This window comes from Bidens hawaiensis, unplaced genomic scaffold (genome assembly GCF_021521415.1).
Source record: "Bidens hawaiensis isolate Kalapana, Puna unplaced genomic scaffold, B.hawaiensis_p1.1 tig00000001_1, whole genome shotgun sequence".
Lineage (NCBI taxonomy): Eukaryota > Viridiplantae > Streptophyta > Magnoliopsida > Asterales > Asteraceae > Bidens > Bidens hawaiensis.
In genome coordinates this window covers 4,445,105-4,467,926 of record NW_027491014.1, presented here as the reverse complement: position 1 = coordinate 4,467,926, position 22,822 = coordinate 4,445,105, and the positions used below count along the sequence as shown (strand labels likewise).

Below are 22,822 nucleotides of genomic sequence, written 5' to 3'. Positions count from 1 at the left end.
ATTAACTTGAATGTTGGAAGTATGTGTTAGAATCGTGGTATGTGGTGTCAGTCATCTGGCAATTTATAAGTAATTGTGTCGAATCTCCCTGGTGTACACTTTTGAGGTAAGAGATCTACTAAAAGAACATTTAAATCCAATGATTGATCGAGGAAAGATGAAAGTCGTCGAAGCTATTATCCTAGCAATGCTTTGGTATTTGTGGAAGGCACATAATGAATTAGTCTTTAATAAAACATGATTATCGGTGAATAGATTAAAAAAAAATATCAGACCTCTCTCGTTATACTGGTGAAACGTAGGGTGGAGATTGTCGGGCTAAATTGGAAAGAATGGTGTAAGATTTCATTTTGAATATTTCTTCTAAGTGCCTTGTTATAGTGCTTGTCTTTGTTTAGTGTTTGTAGTTTAGGGTTAGCTTCTTGTTACCCTACCTGTTTTTTTTTTTAATGAAAATTGGCTGCCAAGAAGAAAAAAAGATGCAAAAATAAAAGTTCATAAATAACAATGTAAGATATTTTTATGTATATAACCTATATACGTGCATGATAACATATATATTAAAAATTAATATATACATGATGTAAAATTATATTTGTTTTTTTTTTCATTTTTCTTTTTAATAGTATTCTCTTTTTTTAATCATATTTAATTACAAGTGTTATAATGAATCCTTTTTTTTTTAATTATTGTAAGAAATATATCAACGCCTAAGAAAAAACGTATACGAAAAAACAAAGTCCATCCTAAGACCTATCAATATAAGTGCAAGTATACAAGAACGGTAGCTTTAGCTTCATAGATAAAATGAACAATAAGATAATAAAATAATAAACAAAGAAGTGTCATCTAGTCACATTCAACTGTAGCAGAATAAGTGGCTTCGAAGAAACGAAGCTTCTCTTCTCAATATGATCATGTCTCCACACTCCATCTCCATCATACATTATTTGAGTCACTCATCAGTCATGAGCCGATCGGAGATCGACACCAGCGCCCCTTTCAAGTCCGTCAAGGAGGCGGTCGCCTTGTTCGGGGAGAGAGTTCTCGCAGGAGAAGTTTACGCCAACAAACTCAAAGAGGTTACTTTCTACTCATTTTCACTTCGTTATTTCATATAATTTGATATAAATAGATAATAAAAGTGTAAATATCTCTTTGTTTTTGTTTCAAACGAAGATGTTAAGTTAATCTGATTATAAATTAACCAATTTAGAATACAATTATATAAGAAGAATATGAAATTTTTGGTGAATATTTTTTATATATATGCTTAACTAGATTACTAAAAATGATATGATTTCAATTAAAAAACACAAAAGTTGATAAAACACTTTATAATTTGATTTTTTATGATGATGATAATAAGAAATAGAATGAATAATTTTTGTTTCAATTTGAAAGTATCAAGAACATTTGTTTTGTGGGAACTTATTATGTGGCGGACCTAGCTTTAGAGAGGAAGGGACCGGGCAGTCGCCCATCTTATGGTTATTTAGTGTTACTCGTATATGAAAACCCCGACCAACCCATTAAAATTAGTATTAAGCCCTTTTATTGGCCCATGAAAAAAATTCTTTGGTCTGTCAGTGTACTCATTAAATAGTTCTGAAAAACGTTAAGCTATTCTTTTACTCGTATTGTTGGTTAATTTGATTACAAGATTATCAAAGTTTTGGTGAATAATTTTTTTTAAAAACGAGAAACTAAAGATAAATTCGAATTAAAACAACAGAAAAGTTAATAATACCCTATTATTATTGCCGCATAATTTTTTTTGAAAGGACTTTAACGACGATAGATATAATTTGTAATCAATCTTGTTACAATTTTAAACCTAAACTAATTGATACTTTTTTCACGATCTTAAAAAAAATAGTTAGTTACTATAAGGTTTTGTAAAAAGTGAGTATTAATTTTTATAACGTTCTCATGATATCGATATATACGGTTCCTTTACGACTATAAAACTATAATATATGTTTCTTAATTAAAAAGGTTATGATTTAATAAGCAAGAGTTGATTAATTAGAAACCTAGTGAAAGCATTCTGACTGATTCCGACACACACTTGCCCCACTCTAGGGAAAGGAATTGATACTATAAAAACAAGTTGTTAAAAAATAATAATAAATAATAAATTAAAAAAGACAACTATAATTTATACTTTATAAATCTACCTATATTAATAAAAGAAAATAATTATGACACATGTCATTCTGAGGTTTATTCTCACTATCAAATTTCCTCCAAAATCATTTTCTATTAATGGAAAAGAAAAAAAAATGGTTCTAAATATAGTATTAATCTCTATTGATTAAATTATTAATGCAATAAATTATATTCTAAACATACTTAATATAAAAAATATTAATATAATAATTATGTGTCATAAATATATTTTCTTTAAGATTGAAATGCATATATAAAAGAGTTTATGCTTAAAAAGTACATTAACATTTAATTTCTTGAGACATCTTTATATTGAATAAAGCTATAATAAACTTTTTTTTATTTTTAAACAAATATTTAGTCTTAAAAATCATAGATAAATCTTCAATTTTTATATTCATTATAAGACTATTGTGATAGTTGAACAACAGTGCGTTTATAAGGATAACATGAAAGCTGTTTAAAAAGGAAAATCTGGTGTCTTTTTTGTCTATGGCCGGGTATGAAACGTAAAACATTTTTGTGAAAGACTTTTGCTAAATCTTTTACATCGAAATGCCTCATTATTTTAAATGTTGCTTCCAGTGGCATTGCTTTATTATTGTATACCGATAGTAGAACAACTCATTCTTGATTTAAAATTCAATTTTTTTTATGATATAAAACGACTATATTTGTAATTCATTTTTTTACATAATATAAAGAGACTTAATTATATTTTTTTATTTGTATTAAATTATTCATTGTAATTTATACATTAATTTATCCCGTGTAATACACGGGTTTCTATAGCTAGTACCTAATAAATGGTTTCTAATGAAATTTGTTACTATCACTGATTAATCTTATTTAGATACAAAACGAAGAGAATGAAAATGTGCCTACCCCAGTCATAATAGAATTAGAGGAAACCAAGCAAAGACTCGAGGAGGCTAAAGAAGACCGAATGCTAATGGCAACTTGTCTTTCTTCTGTACAGCAAGAGCTTGAACGCACCAAATATGAGTTGCAACAACTTAAAGAGAGCTCAAAAGTCATTGAGGAGGATGTTAAATTCATACAAGACGTTGAAGTGAATACAAGCCATTCTGAGGTCGAGTTTCAGAAGAAGCGGTATGTGACATTTGCAAAGCCACCTACCGTTGAACAAGTTATGATCCAAACTTGTGATGCAACAGTGCTGGAAAGACAACCGTCTTTGAAGAAGAAGAAAAAGAAGACACTGATCCCCTTCATAAGTGGAATTTTCGCCCGAAAGAAAAATATAATACAAGTTTAATGTTATTATGATCAGTGTGAGGTGAGATTTTCTTAATTTAAGTGGACACACCTTGAGAAAGTTTTCTTATAATAAGGCACAATACGAACAAAATAAATAAAAACTCGTTTTTTTTTTCTAAAGTTTCATTTTTGTATCATGCATTTTCATGTGTGACATCACAAATATTGGAAACGTTGAGGTGTCATTATAAACCAAATACAATTTCATAAATTTGTCAAATAAGACAGTTACATATTAGTTAAAAGTGAAAAATTCAATAAACTTTTAGGGTAATTATAAAAAAGATAAATATCTAGGATTTAAAGCACAAGCATCTACAAATAAGCTCTTTAATCAAAACTTTTATCTTATTTTTGTTTTGTTTTTAATAACAACTTGTTTGTTAGCCCATTTTTTTGTATTACAACATATTCGGATAAATTATGTACAAAAACTTTAATCCAAATTGTATTGGGCCTAGTATTGGTCCCAGCCCATGTTTTTTTTTTCACTACTAGGCCATTTCTCCGCATTTGACTAGGGCATATACTCCTCCATTTATATGTGATGTTGTAGCCCATTAACAATTTTTAGCCCCACTCTATTGAAAACCTCCGGTGCCCATTAGAATTAACTAGTAATCGTACCCGTCGTGTTTGTAAGGCCCCGTTACCGGTAGCCTTACTTTGGTGTTGGATTTACTCATTCACATAGTTCTAGTCATCAGAGTTAATAAAAACATTCGCGGAATATAAAAACTTTCATAAAACATTTCATAATAATCCAAAACTTGTCTTAAACAAACAACTTGTCTTTCAAGAACTAAATAATTAAAACATAACACGTCTTGAGTTTTATGATGCCAGCCTCTTAGTCAATGCCACGTGTTCCCCTCAAGCAAGCTGCCTCATCCTACTCACCTGCGTGCATACTAAAAGTCAGCTACGCTGAGTGAGTTGTAGTTAATCACATAACATACAATACATATATACTTACATACTTTCATATTCTATTCCATACATACTTAACTTCATATCTTACGTTATAAAGAGCATTACGCCCTACTTTCGTCGAGTATTATAAGGGCCCGGTTCCCTCTTACCTCGAGTTTTATTAGGGCTCGGTTCCCTCTTACCTCGAGTATTATTAGGGCTCGGTTCCCTCTTACCTCGAATATTATTAGGGTCCGGTTCCCTCTTTCTTCGAATATTAGTAGGGTTCGATTCCCTCTTCGTTACCATACAACCATACATCATTTCACATACATACATATATTATGCATACATTATTCATAACGTTACAACCCGACAATACGTGCAATATCCGAAGATCGTTCACGTATTGACGAGCAAACATTTATATATTTCACATAATCACATAATGCATACACTTATCACTTAGGATAAATGTATTAACAAACACATCGAGTATGCACACAGCCCCGAAAACATAACACGGAATGGGGCTAGAAACTCATCTGGATCCTGTTTCTTTCTTCGTTTATCGTAATTCCCTTCTTTAATTGCGCCCTGCTAACCGTATATAGGGTACGCGTATTAGCATTAATACTCATTCTATTTACGTTCTAGTTGAAATTGACTAAGTCTGGTATGATCGGTTGGCCTTGTTTAGATTTCATTTACTTATTATATTTCTTACAAACCCTAGTGTAAGGTTTTTAATTATTTTATTATTAGTTTCTCTTTCATAAAATATTTTATTATTATTATCTTAAGACTCGATTCTTTTAATATTCTTTTCTTTATCGAGTTCACGTCCCTCCTCGTAGACTGTCATGTGTTTATAAGTATGTTCACATTTAAACGTGTGTGTGTACATATAGGACACCCGGGCTATCTCATACTCGTGGACCTCCAAGTGTGATCTTAGGTGTACACTTAAGTATCTCTTTATAATTATACGTACTCTCGGGTTCTCAACGAGATCAATTACAAATTAATCAAATCACTTCGTAATGTGATCGAACTATAAGTGATCGAGTGTATAGGGGGTGTATTCGAATTTTGGGTTTGTAATTGGGCTTGGGCTGGGTATTAATAAGAAGACCAACCCATCCTTGTCTTAATCAACCCATCTGATCATCTTTCTCTTCCTTCATCTTTTGTTCTTCTGACAGCCGTTCCCAATAAAACGAGTCCCCCTCCCCAAAGTAATCGATGATGATTAATCGGCAGGTTCTTGGCAATCGATCTTGATTGTAAGCGACGTAGGGTAATCAGGTTTATTGTAATCGATTTGGTATTGTATGCGCTATGGTGTAATCGAGTCTCCTTTATAATCAGTCACCCATGTAATCGAATCACAATGTAATCGAGTCTAATTGTATACGATCTCAGTGTAAGCGAACCTGTATTGTAATCGAACAGGGTGTAATCGAGTTTATTGTGATCGATCTTCAATGTAATCGGGTAAGTATTGTATGCGGTTTAAGTTCAGTGTATGCGCACACCTATATGTATCTATTGTATGCAAGTCTGAAATTGAACAGCTTGTAATCGATTTAACCTTGTGCTTGGCTGCAATGTAATCGAACCAGCCATGTGATCGATTTATAAGGTAACCGATCCTTCTTAATTGATTCTGCCCAACAATAAAGCTCGATGTCATCGAGTTTCGAGCCATTGTAAGCGACTTACGGTGCAGCCGATGAACTGATGGTCTTTGGACAGTCGTGGGTTACGGGTTTGGATTGTAAGCGATAAGTCTTGTAAACGAGATTGGTGTATGCGAGTTCCGTTGTATATTGTAATGCTTGTGTGCGACCTGTGTATATATTTGTATGCGATTTTGGCTGTTGGGTTTTGGTCAATTGGGTCTCAACCCACTGTTCGTCTATTATTATTATTATTATTATTTTTATTATTATTATTATTATTATATTACATATAAACCTTCAACATGATGCCATCCTTCCCCTTAAATGCTCTTGTGACCATTTCCGGGTAAGACTAGACTCGGAAAATCATAAAGTTCGGATCTTTTAAGCTTAAAATGTCCAACAACTAGACTTAGGGTTCATTTAACGAGCCGTACATTTTTATAGGTTCATTAAGTTCATTTTAACATCAAGTTCATTACTTTACGTTTCGTTTAAACCCGATCTATTCCCGGTTTAAGTTTCAAGATTTATCGTTCATAAAAATGAAATCTTTAGGATCAAGAACATACCTTTTTGTGTTCGTTTTTTGTCGTTTGTCTTGCTTATGAACTTAAATCCTTGGATCCATCTTGTATATAGAAGATTTAGTAATATTTGGCTTGATTTGGTCTCGGATCCCCTTCTTTCTCTTGCGTTTATATATAGCAATGGAGGTGGGTGTGTGTAGAGATTTCTGGAAAGGATGGAATGAAATGAGAGTTAGGGTTTTAGGATGGTTTAAGAGGTATTTATACCTCTTAAAGCCCATGTACCTAAAGCCCATTACCATTTAATCCACCTTAATTTATCTAAGTCCATGATGTTTTCTTTATTTGATATTAATTAATTATTAACGATAAATCACTATACGTAACTTTCGATATTAATTTTATAATTTTTCTATTATGCCGAGAAATTTTCTTTTAAGCCATAAATAAATAATATATTTAAATATTATTCTTTGAAAATCCAGGATGTTATAGCATTGCGGCGGCGTGACAGGCCGAGTTGGTACCATGTTCTTTGCATATATAAGGCATCCAAGTAGGTACTATAGACAACATATGTGCCTTGTGTTGGAACTATAGACAGTATCTTGCGTTGCGTTGGTATATTTCGATGATTCTTTTTTGCACATTACATCTTAACTTAAATTCATAATTTATTAATACAAAAGGGAACATTACACATTTAAATGCGGCACCGCAACGTGACGGGTTGTTACATAGTATAGTATAAAAGAGGATGTTGGAGCCACAAAGTTGCCATTTTTATGAACTTTGGTTTGGTATATAATAGACAGTTTTCACTTAAAAAACTTGACTTCTAACCCGTTAGTTGTGTGAGGATGTTCTTATACATAATGTGGTTTGCTATCCGGGCTCGACTCTTGCAATGGAAAAGGTAGTTATTTTTTGTTCTATGTTTAAATAGCTTTTTTCGCTAAGTTCAATTTGGTGGGCCATGTGTGTCGTGTAAAGCTTTTTTTTATTTTTTTGTTTTAGTTATGGTAACGTAGCGAACATGACGGAAACCGACAAAGTTGGTTTAGACTCACCGCCTTAACGTCCAGGATATACAACGCTCGGGTTTTGCAAAGCCCGACTTTTACCGAGCGACGCTACCCCCATAATTCACGTAACCAAAATCGACCGAATTCACGTATATTTACCGACTCAATGTCCGAGACTGACAATACTTGAGTTTTAACACCGTTCAAGTTTGCCCAGCGCAACGCGCCGATATAACACTAGTTAATAATACTTACACATGTAAAACCTGAACACAATTCCATATTAACATGTCTTTAACAAATGCAACAAGTCGGTACTTGTTTCATTTTTTTTGTTTGGTTTTCATTAAACAGTTGTCTGCACATAACGTAAACAAATTATTAGAATTTGGTCAATTACACATTCAAATTTTGGTCAAGAGTTGAATTCACCATGGATGATTGAGACGTCATGGAGCGATGACTTGATGTAAAATTACTGGGTAAACTCGCTTCTTTGAATAGCTATATTATGAAGTAAACAAAGTACATGAATGTTTGTTAGTTACCAAGGTGCAACACAATGATTAGTTGAAATATTAAGCAAAATTGCACATTCTAAACTCTAAATACACATTTGTGCAAGTAAATTTAACGTTGGTCAAACTATGATAAGAAAGAAGCATAAGAAGTAATTTACCTTCTCTAGATTTCCTTATTCGAAGAACGAGATTCCTACATAAACAAACATTTTGAATTAGTTGAATCATACAAAAGTTCATTAGCCTTATGCCGTTCCAAATTAGCATCAATGATACTACCTTTATACGGTAAGCACTAAGCAACATTTAAAATACAATGAAAAAAGTAAAGTTGTGCAAATGTTATTCACCTACTTAAGTTGAGGTATTCCTTTATTCGATTTGGAAAAGAAAATCCTTGCACGGTCCCTTGTTACCCAACAATCACCATCCACACCATAATAGCATAAGTATACAAACTGTAAATGGTTTTATCAAATGATGAGAATTCGATAAAATCTTTTAACCAAATTTCTACATTCACATGAATACATGAGCGTAAAAAGATGAGATTGAGATGATTTTCATGTAATTAGAACCTGAACCGAGAGACGTACCATTGCTTATATATAAATTGATGAGCGTTCGTCGACCAGTTCGTTTCCAACCACCGTTTGACAACCTGATTTAAACCATCATTAGAGTCAATATTGTACCAAAAAAACCCAAATGGTCGGAAATCAATCTATACAGACTCGACTTACATAAGCTCAGCGGGTGGCTTGAGAATCATTGATCTCAGGCATGCTGTAACATCCTACTTTCGGTTATTATAATAAATGAAATTTCGCTTATTCAATAATGTGTCGTGCATCAGTTTTGATAATAAACTCTAAGAGGGTGGGCTTGGACTTTAGAAGATGGAATAAGAAATGGAATGGGCCTTAGGTCTATGGGCTTAAGGAAGTATAAATACTCCTTAAACCCTAAACCTTTCCATTTTTATCCATCTCTACACCATAGCCTACACCTTGAAAAACACACACAAAAACCATCCTATATGCCGAGCCAAAATCCCAAGGTGGAAACCCGAACCCCTTGGTGCTAGAACGTCGCGACGGACCAAACCAACATCAAGACTAGATCGTGTTCGCAAACCGACTCGTTTAAGGTACATTTAAAATGGAAACTTGTTCATTTAGGCTCGGATTCGTTTAGTAATATTAGATCTGTATAAGTATGGTAAAAGCAAATCAAATATGATGATTCTTGTAGAAATCCGTTAGCATTTGATGGTTTAAATTGACAGACTAAAGAACCGTATGTAAATGAACCGAATACACCATTCAAACATGATATTGGGATGATTTATGGTTTGGGGTTTGTAGGCGCTAGAATTACGAGTTCAATGATACCAAAATTGTGTTGTTTCGTTAAGAATCGAAGGTTTATTGCAAATATGGTACATGTTGATCGTTTCGTGTTCTTGACGATTTTGACTTTGACCCCTTGAGTCAAAGATTTAGATAAGACTGATGCTTATGCCCATTCGCTATGTTAAGATAACGAATCAAGTGATTCGTTACTCACCCATTCACTATGTTCAGATAAGGAATCATGCTATGTTCAGATAACGAATCAGACTATGTTCTGATAACGAATCAAGTCATTCGTTATTCACCCTCGAACCGAGCCAGCGGCTCTGCCCCTTGGACCCCGCTAGGGGCTGCCGCCCCTAGAACCCTGATGCCAGGGGCGCTGCCCCTGGACCCCCGTTCGTTGTGGGATTTCATTAAACTAGAGATAAGATATGGATAGTGATAGTTGATTGATACACGTAATCGTTATATAGTTAGTCGTGCCCAACTAAAGAAAGGAATAACTATTAATGGTGAACGTAACAGGATTCAGGTGAGTTTATAGCCCCATTTCCTTGTTATGTTTTTGGGGCTGTGTGCATACTCGATGTGATTAGTTAATACACTTACCTTAAGTGGTAAGTGTATGACTTCTATGATTTTATGTATGAATGAATGCTTGACGGTACGCGAACGATCTTCGAATATTGCATGTACCACCAGGTAATAGTGTGATATGTTATTATTTTACGAATGATATATGAAAGTTATGGAAGTGATTAAGTGTATGTGTGAAAGTATACAAATTTATATTTATAAAAAAGATAATGTATGGTTGTATGGAGGTATGCTCAAAGGGTTGCATATCCTAATAATATACGCGAAGGCTACGGGGCTGCATACCCTAATAATATATGCGAAGGTTACAGGGTTGCATACCCTAATAATATATGCGAAGGTTACATGGTTGTATACCCTAATAATATATGTGAAGGTTATAGGATTGCAGACCCTAATAATATCAGTGAAGGTTATAGGCGAAATTCTCTTTAAAACGTAGATATAATTACGTATGTATAAGTAAGCTAAAACAAGAAAGTGCGAAAGTATGAAAGAAAGCAAGTATGTATGTAAGAATGAAAGAAAGGTAACAGGCTAGGTATGTAATATGTATCTTCGAACACGTATATAAGTAAGTATGTGAATGTATTGTATGTTTCCTGATTAACTAGAACTCACTAAGCGTAGCTGACTTTTAGTATGCACGCAGGTAGATAGACTGAGACAGCAGGCTTGAGGGAGACACATGGCAGGATCTAAAGAGGCTGGCATCTGAATATTTGTCATGATGTTTTGATACTATATTTATGTTATGTTTTAAAAGACAAGTGATGGATGTTTGTAATGAATGGTTGACTTTTATTACTATTCCGCGAAAGTTTTAATTCACTATGACATTTAGAACTGTGTTTATGAGTAAATCCAACACCAAAGTAGGACACCGGGAGCGGGGCCTTACACATGCAAGCCTTGATTGGTTCATTGGTGCTTCGCATCGCCTTGCTTAGTCCATAACCACTCAACACCCTGGTCACCAGGCCGATATAGAGGTTGTGTGGCCAATCTATGCTTGACCTACAACCTCTGCCCTTCTTAGAAGATGAAACACCGCTTCCCCATCTTTTTGCTCTCGAAACAACGACCACGCTTCGATTGCATGGTTATTGGGATGAAAATGTGTTGCTAGATGAATTAAAATTAGTTGAAGGAGAAGGTGATGAGATGTCTGGTGTCCCACGTTGTGACACTGATGGAATGAAAGATCAAGATAGGAGGGACGAGTGGTTACTAGTTAGCATACCTGGCAATATCACGTGAGGAAAGTAGCAACGTATGAAGTGAAATGATAAGAGTACCAAAGAAAGAGCAGAAAGTACAACCATTATTGCATACTGAACATTACAATTGTAATATATATATATATATATATATATAATTGTTAAAGCCTACTGCCTCTAGAGTACGGCCATACCACTGCCCGATAGCAGTTCCATACCCGATGTAAATTGTGTTTCATATCCGATTAAAGCGCGGTTAAGAATCTAATTACTCTAAACCACTTTTATTGGCGACCCAATGTTGCTTGGGTTGCCATGTGGATTGAAAAGAAAAGGCAAAATCAATTAATTTTAACAACCTTTCACAACCTAGGTTAATAGGTTGATGCCACAACCTAGGTTACAACCTCCTTTTTTTTTTTCTTTTCTAACAATTTATTTAACATGTAATTTGATTTTTGTTTAATAATTTATAACATTTAATAGTATTTAAAAATATATAAGAGCACAATATTGTTTAGTTATGTTTTTATCGTTTAGTTATGTTTTTTAGGACATTCCATAAAAATTTTATAAAAAATATAGCTTGAAAAAGTTTTTTTAATAGAATTTGATATTTATATTATTGGTTCATAAAGTTACTATTTAAAATATTTATATATTTTATAGGATCACAAAACATATTTGGTTAACAAAAAGGTTGGTTTAGGTTAGGTTGTAAGTGGAAGTGAAAATTTGAAATAAGTTGGGTTGTGTATATAAAATAAAGGGAAAACAATTTTTTATTAAAATGTTAGGTTGATTGGGCTGTGAATAAAAATGGTATACCTAACGAATATTAATTATTCCATAACCTAATGATGTATATCACTGTATCAGGTACACCTGTGAGTTAAAATAACAAATGGTGTGTTTACCTCATAGTGATTGCATTTTATTGTGGACTTTCAAAGTTAATATAAAAAATGCCTAGGATTAAAGACACAAACATCTTAAAAATCTTTTTAAACATAACTTTCTTATTTTTTACTTTACAAAAATGAATTATAATAATTCAAACTATTAGCTATGGGTTAATATTAATCTAATCTTGGGTCAAGTTATTCTAGGTAACAAAAATGAGAAGTGTGAGAAACCATATGTTGGGTCATAAATTGGTTAGACTGACGCATATCAAAAAGCCACGACATGATCAAGACTACAGTAATGTTAACGAAGACGAGTTGAAGAATTACATAGGTGTAATACCGATATCCCTATGGATTTCGGTTAGGCTAGTTTGAAGTGAAATAAACAAGAACGAAGCTACAAACCAATGAGGATATTGTTGGGTCCATATTTGATGGTTTGTACTTAGTTCTAAGTGTTGTTGGGTTTCTTGGTGGGCTATGTATGTAAACCGAGATCACTAAGGGATCTCGGTGGGCTTTGGGCTTTACTTTAGGCTCGATTGTTAGCTACCCTATATATAGAGAATACTTGTATAGGGTTTTGTGGTTGATCAGTAGTTGAGCAGTTTGTGTGGAACACTTTCATAGCCACCATCTAGAGAGCATTATAGTGAGTGTGAATCGGTTTATGTATTAGACGATTATTGATAATAAAATCGTATGCATTGAAACCATATTACATCGTGTTCATCTTGTTCTTCATTTATATTGTTCTTGAATCACCACGTTAACTATATTCCGCATATTTGATGTGTGTTGGTTGATATCAACAGATTCAAGATATTAAGGTTTGGTGGTGTTGGTGATTTTTCCGGCGAGTAGTTCATCGGAGAAGAAGAAAGGAACTGTTTTGGTCAAAGATTATATTATATTCAGAAATTATATGAATCCCACTGATTTAGGGAATCAGTTATTACCAAACTCATCTGGTCAAACCTTGTTTTCGGGCAATTCTGCTTGTTTTCGGTGGAAACTGGGAGATTTCGGCCAAAATCTTAGTTTGCTGTACAAGTAATCATCGTTCTCGGCCAAAAACAAGTGTTCTCGTTCAAAATCTCGAGTTCTCGGTCAAAATCTCGAGTTTTCGGTCAAAGCTTTGAGTTTTCGGCCAGCAGGTTCTCGATCAACAGAGTTTTCGGCCAGCAGAGTTCTCGGTCTACCTTAGTTTTCGGTCAAGGAGTAAAAAAAAAATCATTTGGCGGGAAAAATTTTATTGAACGAAAATTTTCCTGAATACTCCTTATAAGTAAAAAATTCATTTTTGAAAATTTTGGCGAAAATAATTTTTTTCGGGTGATTTTCAGTGAATTTTTGGCGGGAAAATCGAAAAAATTTGACTTGAACGAAAATTTTCTAGTCACTTCTTTTCAGTGGGACATCTTTCTGGAGAATTTTGGCGATCATATTTTTTAAAAAAATTTAGGCGGGAAAATCAGACCATTTTCTTTATTTATTCAATGGATTCTCCACAACTCGTCTCAATATTTGGAAAGCCTCTATATCAGTCTACTCCCTCACAATTAGTATCTCAGAGTTCGTCTGAGGTACGTTTCCAACCATGTTATTTAAATTGTACATTTCCAACCATCTTTCTGGAGAAATTTTGGCGATCATATTTTTTTTTAAAAATTTAGGCGGGAAAATTAGACTATTTTCTTTAATTACTCAATGGATTCTCCACAACTCGTCTCAATATTTGGAAAGCCTCTATATCAGTCTGCTCCCTCACAAGTAGTATCTCAGAGTTCGTCTGAGGTACGTTTCCAACCATGTTCTTTAAATTGTGGCGACAAAATAGAATTGTATAAGCTTCATAACGATAACCTAATTAGAGATATGGAGAGAATAAAATCAGAAAATTTTAAACTCAAGAAAAATGAAAAGGGCTTTCTAGACAAAATAGAATCACAGAAGAAAGAAATTTCTAAGCTCAAATCTGATTTTAGTTTAAAGATTTGTCATTACCTAGATGCCAATCAACAAATTACTGAGTTAACTGCTAAACTGAAAGCCTCCAAGTTAGAGATCTTGAATCTAACTAGTAATTTTGAAAAGACTGAACTTGATTTTAAAAAATTCGATGGTTCCAGTAAAGTAGTTAACTCAATAATTAAAAATCAATTGTGGTGGAAGGAAAATGAAGGTGAGGGAAAAGGATACAGTCAAGTTCCCCCACCTTTCAACCAGAATTATGTCCCTACCCCTGTCACCAAAGAGCATGAAGAAAAGGTAAAAGACATGAAGTATGGTAAACAGGTTCAATCTGAAATTGTTGGATCAGGATCCCTAGATGAAATCAAGCTTGTTTTAAAATGTGTGAACAATTTTGATGCTTCTACTTCATGTGCAGATATAGTAAATGATGTTGCATCTGATAGTAAAGGGGTTCAGGCTAGTGAAAATGAATCTCATTCTAACGTGTCATCAAACTCAGATGACACCACAACACAATATTGTACTAATAATAATACACAGAGTTGTGGCAACAAAGGGAAGGCACATAAGAAATCATCACAACAAGGACAACCTCGTCCTCATTAATCCTCCGGATGTCCATGTGTTGATAAATCAGTGGGTGACATTTATATTAAGAGGTAAACATGTTACCACTTTGGCACGCCAGGACATATAGCCAGAAATTGTATTCATCGTCTATATGTTCCCTATTACAAGCAAAATCAGAAGGCTGCGCCAAGGGGCAGGAAGAATGGAAAAACCTTTCATAAGAAGGAATTCCAAAATGAGGCTAGTGCTTACGTTGACATTAGAAGAAGGATGAAGACGTGCTTCGTCTGCGGGAACAGCGAGCATTTGGAAAACGAGTGTTACTACCGTGCTGTTAATATACAAGCTCCTCAGGTGAAAGGTAACAGGTTTCAACCGAATCTAGTGGTTAAACAAAATGCTTATTTTAGAAAACCACGAGTATCTGTACAATGGGTCACAGATACTCAAGGATTCAAAGTTAATATGACAGGTCTGCACTCAAATGATTTAGAAACTGTTAAAAGAAAATTAAATTTTCAGAAATCAAAGAGTGTTGAGAATTCTAAGAATTCGAATTCGAATTGTTCCACTCCAAAGTCTGTTCTTTAATTTCACTAAACCAAGACAGACTTGGAAACTTAAAACTCGGCAAACAGAATCTACATTAACAAATGATTATGCTAAAGATGGTAAAGATATGAGTTGGCAAGAGGTCACATATGTTGATGCTCAAAGGAACCCCAAGACATTTATGACTTGGGTTCCTATGTCCAGCTAATCCCGCTATTCGTGTAGGAACAACCACAAATTCATTGTTTATTAAATGGGTTATTCTAGGCACATGACAGGGCAAATATCCATTGTCTTTATATCTTTAAACCATAAAATGGATTATTTGTTGCCTGGACGGGATTTTAGGGTGATAGAATATTTTTAATCTGCTCTCTAAGTGTGTAAGAACAATCAGGGAATACATTACATATTAAAAGGTTTGTTCCAGACATTCAACTCGCAAGGATGCGGAATCTCAAAACAAGCTTATTCTTAGGGGGAGGTTCTCACAAATGGAAAGATGATGTCTTGAAGATAAAAGGTAAATGTATCACTTTGGTATGAAAGATTGATCTGTCAAAAAGATTTTAAAAATTTTAAATTTTTATAAAAAAATACAAAAATATGTTCACGTATAGTTTTTCAAGTATAGTATATTTTGTTTCCCAAAAATGAGAAAATGACTTGAACGTGCATGAGAAATGATAGTACATCAGTTGGCTGACTATCACACTTCATAAAAAGTTTTTATTAAATACTACATTTCGACGATTAAGTCTTTTTGTGGTTAAATTTGTACATAAAATTTTTCCTTTCGGTCAATTTTTTTGCATAAATTTAGGGGGAGAAAATTAAAAAAATTCAAAAAGAGTGTGTGTGTTTATTAAATAAAAATTAAAAGTTTTCTCTATGTCTTTCAAACTTCACTTTCGCTTAAAATTATGTCGGTTGCTCAAGTTTGAAGGACATATACTTGTATATGGTTGGTCCGGTGTTCTACTTGTAGTTTCATAGGATAGCCATTTACCTAACGACTGAAAGCACCCGGGGCGATTATGATGTGTTTTTTGTGTTTTGAATTCTTTCACTTAAAATTATGTCGGTAATTCCAAGTTTGAGGGACACGTATTTTCATATGTGTTTTGGTCCTGTTAACCACTAGTGGTCATACTGGATAGCCATTTACCTGAAAACTGAAGAGTGACCGGGGTGACTGAGTTCTTAACATGTGTGTCTTCTGTGTCTTCTGGGAAGTGATATCATTATTCAGTTAACAGCTTTTTAGAAGCTTCAAAATATTTTCAAATGAAAATTGATCCAACCTTTGGAAAGTGATAGATAAATTGTTTCTGTGTGCCTAATGGGTGAAGTTATTAAGCTTAAAAGGCTCTAGAACAGTCATTGATTTGTATGGTAGCTTTCCATGATGCGTAAAAGTTGAAGTGATATAAACTAAATTTGCTAAACTTACTGTGGAGAGTCTTTTTGAAGAAATGTGCATGTCTCCATATACATCTCTCCGAAGGATAGGCAGAAAAGCAATTACCCAGTCATACACGAGCCCGTTAGTATCTTTATCACCAAAAATATTATGTTTCTAAGTCTTGCTCAAGTTATATATAAAAAAAGGGAGAAAAATATATAATAAAAAAATTAAAAAAAAAAAGAAAAAAAGCAGGCTTATTGTGAAGCAAAAATAAAATTTTCGTATTTCAAAAGCTTAAAGGGTCAAACTAGAACTACAGAGATGGGGGCATAAAAGTAAGTCCTGTCATGTCTCGAATGTAAGGCCTGTAAGTCCGGATGGCTTGTAAGTTCAGCATTCAACCTTAAAGCTTAAAACTATGTTTACTATATATAAAATCTTTTGATCAAGCACTAGGGGGCTGGATTCAAATTTGGGTGACCTGGGAAAAGCCAAATACGCTTTGAGAAGAGATAGGAGGCATCACTGGTCCATGAGTGATGTCAATCTAAGCTTAATGCCGAACTAAACCTAATCCATATCACTGATGCAATGAAAATCATGCTAAGTTCGTTATACTTGCTATCAACCTGTCTCTTCATGTCATAATAACGCTGAACATGAATGAAAAAGAAAAAGTTTTCATATTATATTGCCCTGGACTTATGCTTTGTTTTTTCGAATAATATAAAGATTTCATTCCTGGAATTACTTATTCGTTGAGAAAAATATAGGCCTTCTTAGTTTCAGAATGAATATAGTTACATGATAAACGATCATATCTAGAGTTTTTTTGAAAATTTTCTTCTTTATTTGGTAATAAATAATGAATTTAAATTAGCATGTCTGCCATGTAAGATGTCCTCTTTTCGCCAAAGCCGTTGATTTATTATGTTATTATGTTATAGGAATATCCAACTATCTCACGAAAAGAGTTTTTTAATTGTCCGGCTATAAATTTTGCAAGAATATTAGGGTTTCCATAAGGCTTTTTTCAATTAGTGTGATAGCAATGTTAAGTTTTCGATTTACAGAATGAAATTACATGGAATTGGCTAAGCATTTTATTCGAACAAATATAGAACCAAAATGGACGGTTTTGTGTCTATTACCAGTTCTTCCTCCACCTTAAACAATATGATTCTATGTTCGGATCTTTTCATAAAAGGCGGCGTTTTATAAAGAAAACTGAAAGTTGATCCCAAACCTGTGCTAAATTACAAGAAGACCGGGTGATTAAATTTGTATATGTTGTTTTTGGTTTTATTTTATTTCATTTATTCTATTTTTTTACTTCTTGATTACTCTTGTCGAAACAAATGCGTTAAGAATATGTTATATTTGGTTTAGCTGGTATGATCTCATTTCAAGTCTTTTCAAGAAAATAAAAAAAAAAGAAAATAAAAATTACAAAAATACGCCTGTTATATTTTGTTTTATTTAATTGTTTTAAAAAATATTTTGGTTGATCTTTCTATCGAAGTTGATTGTTCTTTCAAGACTGATTTCTTGCAACGGAAGCATATGAAGTATTTGAGATTCAAATTGGATTATGCTGTCAAAAAGGGGGATATGATAAATTATTGGATGCAGATGTTGAGGTTGCTGATCACTGAAGTTGCTGATTATGTTCTAGTAAATATTCTGAAGATCTTGAAAGCATTAGTCTAAGGGCAAGATTGTTGGGTCATAAATTGGTTAGACTGACACATATCAAAAAGCCACGACATGATCAAGACTAAAGTAATGTAAACGAAGACGAGTTGAAGAATTACATAGGGGTAATACCGATATCTCTATGGATTTCGGTTAGGCTAGTTTGAAGTGAAATAAACAAGAACGAAGCTACAAACCAATGGGGGAGATTGTTGGGTCCACATTTGATGGTTTGTACTTAGTTCTAAGCGTTTTTTGGTTTCTTGGTGGGCTATTTATGTAAACCGAGATCACTAAGGGATCTCGGTGGGCTTTGGGCTTTACTTTAGGTTCGATTTTTAGCTTCCCTATATATAGAGAATACTTGTATAGGGTTTTGTGGTTGATCAGTTGGCGTGGAACACTTTCATAGCCACCATTTAGAGAGCATTATAGTGAGTGTGAATCGGTTTATGTATTAGACGATTATTGATAATAAAATCGTATGCATTGAAACCATATTACATCGTGTTCATCTTGTTCTTCATTTATATTGTTCTTGAATCACCACATTAACTAGATTCCGCATATTTGACGTGTGTTGGTTGATATCATATTGTAGTGATCCAGATTCGGGACTTACACCATAAATAAATGACATGTGTCAAGTGGGGACCAAAAGGAAAAAGGTATAGAGGTAATTGTACACATTTTCTCTCTCCACATACAAGACACATGTTAATACCCTCATTATTTTAGAACGTCAATAACTTTTTCGTATGATATTTAAAAAAAAAGTCATCATAATAACAAGCGTTTTTTTTATCTTTAATATGAGTATGATTTTTGTTATATGAAAATTAAAACAAAAATTACGTCATTGTGTCTTTTCGTCCACTATTGTATCTTTTCTCTTATGATTGTGTCTTTTCGCACACCATTGTGTCTTTTTGCTTATCATTGTCTTTTTTCGTCATTGTGTCTTTTCGCTTATCATTGTGTCTTTTTTCGTCATTGTGTCTTTTCGATTATCATTGTGTCTTTTCGCACACCATTGTGTCTTTTCGCTTAACGTTCTGTCTTTTTCGTCATTGTGTCTTTTCGCACACCATTGTGTCTTTTCGCTTACCATTGTGTCTTTCGCACACCATTGTGTCTTTTCGCTTATCATTGTGTCTTTTTTCGCCATTGTGCCTTTTCACACACCATTGTGTCTTTTCGCTTATCATTGTCTTTTTTCGTCATTGTGTCATTTCGCACACCATTGTGTCTTTTCGCTTATCATTGTGTCTTTTTTCGTCACCGTGTCTTTTCGCTTATCATTGTGTCTTTTTTGTCATTGTGTCTTTTCGCACAGCATTGTATCTTTCGCACACCATTGTGTCTTTTCGCTTATCATTGTGTCTTTTCTCTTATCATTGTGTCTTTTTTCGCCATTGTGTGTTTTCGCACACCATTGTGTCTTTTCGCTTATCATTGTGTCTTTTTTTCTCATTGTGTCTTTTCGCACACTATTGTGTCTTTTCGCTTATCATTGTGTCTTTTTTCGTCATTGTGTCTTTTCGCACACCATTGTGTCTTTTCGCTTATCATTGTGTCTTTTTTCGTCATTGTGTCTTTTCGCACACCGTTGTGTCTTTTCGCTTATCATTGTGTCTTTTCTCGTCATTGTGTCTTTTGCACACCATTGTGTCTTTTCGCTTATCATTTTGTCTTTTTTCGTCATTGTGTCTTTTCGCACACCATTGTGTCTTTTCGCTTATCGTTGTGTCTTTTTTCGTCATTGTGTTTTTTGGTTATTGTGTATCTCAACTCATCATTATGTTTTTTAAATACTAATAACACAGTTGTGTAATAATAATATGTAAAAATAATGATAAAATAACAACAAATTATCTAATACATAAAAGGCAATGATTAATACATGTTACACAATAAATTGAAACGTAAAACACAATGGAGAATATGTATAACACAATGACCTAAAACCTAAGACACAATGGTGAATACGTATAATACAATGACCTGAAACGTAAGACACAGTGGTGAATATATATAACACAATGACTTGAAACGTAAAACACAATGGAAACAACATATTATACAATAACTTGAACGCAATATACAATGAACGCAATACTATTTTTCTCAAATTAATTGAATTTGTCATATGTCAATCCGAATAAAGGACAATGAACGTATTACACAATGACTAAAAGTTAATGACGAACAAAACAACACAATGACGTAATCTTTGTTTTAATTTTTGTCTTTAATAAGAGTACCAATTGAAAAATAAAATGATCAAAATCTATAATACAATTCATATGAAAACTCAGCTAAAAAAAATAACAACAAAAAAAAAACACAATTAAAAAAACCCATTATTTTATTTTTATTTTTATATAAAAATATGATACTCATATTAAAGATAAAAAAACGCTTATTATTATGGTGAATTTTTTTTAAAAAAATAATGTCGTATGAAAAAGTTATGGACATTTTAAAATGATGAGGGAATTGACATGTGCCTTGCATGTGGAGAGAGAAAGTCAACAAATGTGTATTACCTTCCCTTTTCATCAATTTTTATTTATTAAATTAATCTCAGCCATTCAAATATAAGATCAATGAATTGGATTCCTTCTCAGTCTTTTCATTTTTGTAGTTCTTTGTATTTTAACTTTACCCTCTAATCTAACAATATAACTACTAATTTTCAACTTTGTTGATAATCATAACTAAAAAAAAATTTAAAATCTATAATAAATAAGTTAAAAGATTAAATAGTGTTACGTTCAAACAAGAAGTTCGATTTTTCTAAGAAGCTAAAAATGAGTATATTTTAGTTTACTACTTTAATATTAACAACCCACTTACTTTAATCTCAAAAAACCACTTACATTAATCTCAAAAACGCACTTACATCTTCACTCATCTACTACAATCACCACCACTCCATTGCCCACCACCACCACCACCGTCACCCACCGCCACCAGCTCGCCAGAAAATTCTTCAGAAATTTTGCCAGAAAAGTTGTTGGACAGTCACCGGTAAACAATCTCGGAGAAATTTCGCCGAAAAAATCGCCGAAAAAATCACCGGAAAAGGTCATCGGAAAAAAACCACCGGAAAAAAAAACAATGGAAAACACTATAAAAAACACTATGAAAAAAACACAATGGAAAAACACTATTGAAAAAATACACAATGACAAAAACATAATGAAAAACACAATTGTATAACACAATCGAAAAAACACTATGCTAAAACATAATTGAAAAAAACACAATGAAGAAAAAACACAATGCTTATAATCTATAATACAATGTATAAAATAAACCAACTAAAATATTCTAATTTTTCTATAATAATATGGTACTCATATTAAAGATAAAAAATGCTCATTATTAAGGTGATTTTTTAAAAAATATGTCGTATAAAAAAGTTATGAACGTTTTAAAACGATGAGGGAATTGATATGTGTCTTGTATGTGGGGAAAGAAAGTCAACAATTATGTGTTATTTCTATTTTGTCATTTCCCTTGTTTTATACTTAAATTTTTCCCAAACCAATCCAACCCTTCAAATTCAAAATTAATGGTATAGATTACCTCTTATTCTTCCTGCAAAGATCGTACTTCTTATTTTAATTTAACCCCGATTAAATAATAATATTAGGATTAATTTCATACATGCCATTGCAAACAACATAAATATCATATATACCTAAGCAAAACTTGAAATATCATATATGACATTACAAGGTAACTTTTTTTTAATCATATATGTCCTTATAAAATAGTTAAAATATCATATATACCCATATTCATTAATAATAATGTAATAAATGACTATTTATCGTTATTTTTCAAAAAAGTTAACTTTCATATATGCTCATTTTTAACGAATAGACCATTCTACCCCTTCAAATTACATAGTGTGTTTATACCCTTTGTTATTATTTTTATTTTAATTGACTTTTCTCACCGTTAACGACAGCCAAATCGTTTCTCGTCACTTTTTCTAAATTGCAAACTATTCAAAGATTTATCGCATCAAATGGTTTACATTATAAACCTTTTATCGCATCTAATCAAACTAGAGTAATATGACCCTTTTTTAAATTATTTTAATGAATTGGGTATATATGATATATTAATAACTTTGCAAAGGCATATATGATATTTTTATTTTCGCATGCGTATATATGATATTTTTAATATTTGTAAGGGTATATATATGAAATTGTCCCATATTAATGCATCTTCTTCAACAATTCAAAGAAGTCAACAGACTTCATTTTATCCATTAGCAGTTCCGTCGTCCCTACACATCCGACCACCGTCTCCGACGACGACTTGTTTTCTAGCAACGATTTCCATCAAAACACTATATTCTCTCCAATGCTCATCCCAAAAATAGCAACGA

At 33.0% G+C, this 22,822-nt stretch overlaps 1 protein-coding gene across 1 annotated transcript; it reads left to right on the top strand.

Moving 5' to 3' along the window:
• Positions 1–915: 915 nt before the first annotated feature.
• Positions 916–3,455, top strand: LOC143574432 (WEB family protein At1g75720-like). Its single transcript, XM_077059297.1, has 2 exons — positions 916–1,082; positions 3,026–3,455. The coding sequence occupies exons 1-2, from the start codon at positions 918–920 to the stop codon at positions 3,449–3,451; spliced, it is 591 nt and encodes a 196-aa protein (XP_076915412.1). The 5' UTR covers positions 916–917; the 3' UTR covers positions 3,452–3,455.
• Positions 3,456–22,822: the final 19,367 nt, after the last annotated feature.

Bases quoted from the DNA above. Each gene is read 5' to 3' on its own strand.
- LOC143574432 (XM_077059297.1), top strand. From the start codon at position 918: ATGTCTCCACACTCCATCTCCATCATACATTATTTGAGTCACTCATCA. The intron at 1,083-3,025 runs GTTACTTTCTAC...AATCTTATTTAG, and splicing joins ACGCCAACAAACTCAAAGAG to ATACAAAACGAAGAGAATGA.